Source organism: Triticum dicoccoides, chromosome 2B (assembly GCF_002162155.2).
Source record: "Triticum dicoccoides isolate Atlit2015 ecotype Zavitan chromosome 2B, WEW_v2.0, whole genome shotgun sequence".
In the NCBI taxonomy this organism is placed as follows: domain Eukaryota; kingdom Viridiplantae; phylum Streptophyta; class Magnoliopsida; order Poales; family Poaceae; genus Triticum; species Triticum dicoccoides.
Genome location: NC_041383.1, coordinates 118,443,591 through 118,446,128, shown reverse-complemented (window position 1 = coordinate 118,446,128; position 2,538 = coordinate 118,443,591). Strand labels below are relative to the sequence as shown.

At 55.5% G+C, this 2,538-nt stretch overlaps 1 protein-coding gene across 1 annotated transcript; it reads right to left on the bottom strand.

Moving 5' to 3' along the window:
* Window positions 1-453: 453 nt before the first annotated feature.
* LOC119362502 (heavy metal-associated isoprenylated plant protein 35-like) lies at window positions 454-2,150 on the bottom strand. The gene is made up of 3 exons (XM_037627728.1): window positions 1,953-2,150; window positions 1,757-1,832; window positions 454-1,610 (listed from the first exon to the last, which is right to left on the bottom strand). Exons 1-3 carry the CDS (start codon window positions 1,986-1,988, stop codon window positions 709-711), a joined length of 1,014 nt encoding a protein of 337 aa, XP_037483625.1. The 5' UTR covers window positions 1,989-2,150; the 3' UTR covers window positions 454-708.
* Window positions 2,151-2,538: the final 388 nt, after the last annotated feature.

Below are 2,538 nucleotides of genomic sequence, written 5' to 3'. Positions count from 1 at the left end.
AATCATCATAGCAGGAAAATTACAAAAAGCCTGTGAGGCAACATGCATGCCAGCTTAATTAGCCTGGCCAAAGGCCCCTTCTTTGCCAAAGTAATTAAGTGAAGGGACCCCACTTCACTGACCTAGGAGTGTCACATTTGAACTAGACATCACTGTCTTCACCAGAATCACAAGATCAACTTCTAAAAAAAAATGTAAGCAGCACACCCACCAAATTCAGATACTGCAGAACTGCCCAATTTCGACACAAATTTGATACTGTTTTGTGGGGTTTTGCATATGTTATCTTGTAGGGACGAGTTCAAAATGAATTTGTACACAAATTTGTTGCTAACTTGTGGAGTTTTCTGCATCAGCGGTTATTTTTGTAGACATGATTCGAATCAGTTCAGTACCAAATTCATGTGAGACTGACTAGACCATCTTCTCAAATGGATACTACCAAACTGGAAATTATTGAAACAAGCTAGTAGCAAAAATAACCATATTAGTGAAATAAAATACTCATGTCACTACATGACAAGCTAATCAAGTCGAAAATTTGAAGAGAAAAAAAGTGTGGTCAATAAGAGCTTTGACCACCTAATTAAGAGGGTACGTACTCCACTCAGCCTAGACAAAGCTTCTATTACGAAGCCTCCTCTCCCACCCCACCCCCACTTTTAACTACAGACTCGATCCCGTGCCAGCGGCGGCGCGGCGGCGGCGTCACATGACGCTACAGGAACTGGGGTTCTCCTCGTTGAACATGCTGTTGTACGGTTCCTGCGGCGGGGACGACCGCATGCCTGGCGGGCCGTACATGTACTCCGGCGGCGGCGGCGGCATCATCATCGGCGGGTAAGGCGAGTACCCGCCGTACGGCGGCGGAGGCGGCATTGGCTGCATGGACGCCACCGGCGTGGGCGCGTAGTACGACACGCTCGCGCTCGGCTGCGCCATGTTGTAGCTCATCACCGGTTGCGGCGCGTAGTACGGGAACGGGCCGCCGTGGCCGTGCGCGCGCTCTGGCCCCGTCCCCGGCGCTGGCACGGGCGGCATCGCCTGCTGTGGCTGTGGCTGCTTCGTCTTTGGCTGCTGCTGCTGCTGCGGCGGCGGCTTCTCCGTAGCGGCGTCCCCGTCGCCGGCTTCCTTCTGCTGCTTGTTCTTCTTCTTCTTCCCCTTCTTGCCCCCCGTCTCCTCTCCGCCCGCTTCCGGGGCCTCGTCGCCGACCGCAGCTTCTTTGGCTGGCGGCTCCGGCGAGCCCTTCTCCTTCTTCTCAGGAACCTCTCCCTCCTCCTTGGCCTCGTCCTTGGGTTTCTTCGCCGCTGCTTTCTCTGGTTTCTTCTCTGAACCTTCGTCCTTGGCTGGCTTCTCCGAGCCCTCCGACTCTGCCTCGTCGGCCACCTTTTTGGGCTTGGCGTCCACCTTCTCCGCGCCCTTCCCGCCCTTCCCGGCAGACGGGGCCTCCTCGGGCTTCTTGGCCTCTGTGGCGGGCGGCGCCGGCGGCATCGGCCAGAGCGCGGCGTGCTTGCCGGACTTGAGCAGCCGTCTGACGAGTGCGTCGGCGGCCACGCTGCCGGTGACCGTCACCTTGTGCTGCGTCGCGTCGATCGTCACCTTGTACACACCTGATGCACATTCGATTAATCAAAACCACAAACAAAGAAACAGAAAGAATTTCATTCACACCAGTTAATTGCCGTCGCAAGAAGAATGAACTTGCATGAGAATGAAAGTTCAATCAATTAACCGAAGCTGATTCATGAGTTGGTACCTTCGATGCTGTGGAGCACCTTCTTGACCTTCTTCTTGCAGCCCTCGCAGTGGATGGACACCCGCAGCACGGTGGTCTGCAAGCCAGCACCAGCAGCGAAGCCCAAACACAATGTCAGCAAAACTGCCTCGCCACACGAAGAAGAAGAAGAGGAGGAGGAGGAAGAAGACGGTGAAGCTCTTTTGGAATGGCTCACCGTGTACTGCAGCGGCTCTGCTTCCCCTGACGCCATCGAAAGAAGGAGAAAGGGAGCGAAGCTACAGAGAGCAGGGTAGCTTCGAGAGTGGAAGAGCTGGGGTAGCCGAGCTCACTCTCAGTGGCGGCGGCTGGCCCGGGCAGGAGCAGCTTCTGGAGCGAGTGGCAACCGAGGGAGAAAGAAGGGGCCTTTGCTCCACTAGGCAGCTAGACTTTTATAACGGTGAACGAGCAAGCGTAGGAGCTCAGTGGGCCGAGCCCGCCGCCGCTGACCCGCGGGCCCGCGGCCTACCGGTGCCACGCCGAACCGAACCACCACCGCGGCCCCGAGCTGGCGTCTGGCGGCGACGGTGACATCAGAAGCACAACGCCTCCACATCATTGGACAACCCATCCATGATCGGTCCATGATGGATCTATGATGAATTTTCACTCGGGCTGCCTCCAAATATCTTGTGAAGATCGCGTGTGTGATCTCGATAGGGATCTTGAATTGTGCAAGGCCACATCGACATGATATGATCTCGTTTGCCTTCAGAAGAATACAGACGCCATGCATGTCCGCATCTCTCATAACTAATCCGGCT

Excerpts from the sequence above, each read along its gene's own strand:
- LOC119362502 (XM_037627728.1), bottom strand. The coding sequence starts at position 1,988 with ATGGCGTCAGGGGAAGCAGAGCCGCTGCAGTACACG. Across the intron at positions 1,833-1,952 it reads CAGAGCCGCTGCAGTACACG|ACCACCGTGCTGCGGGTGTC; the intron begins GTGAGCCATTCC and ends GCTGGCTTGCAG. Across the intron at positions 1,611-1,756 it reads GGTGCTCCACAGCATCGAAG|GTGTGTACAAGGTGACGATC; the intron begins GTACCAACTCAT and ends AATGTGCATCAG.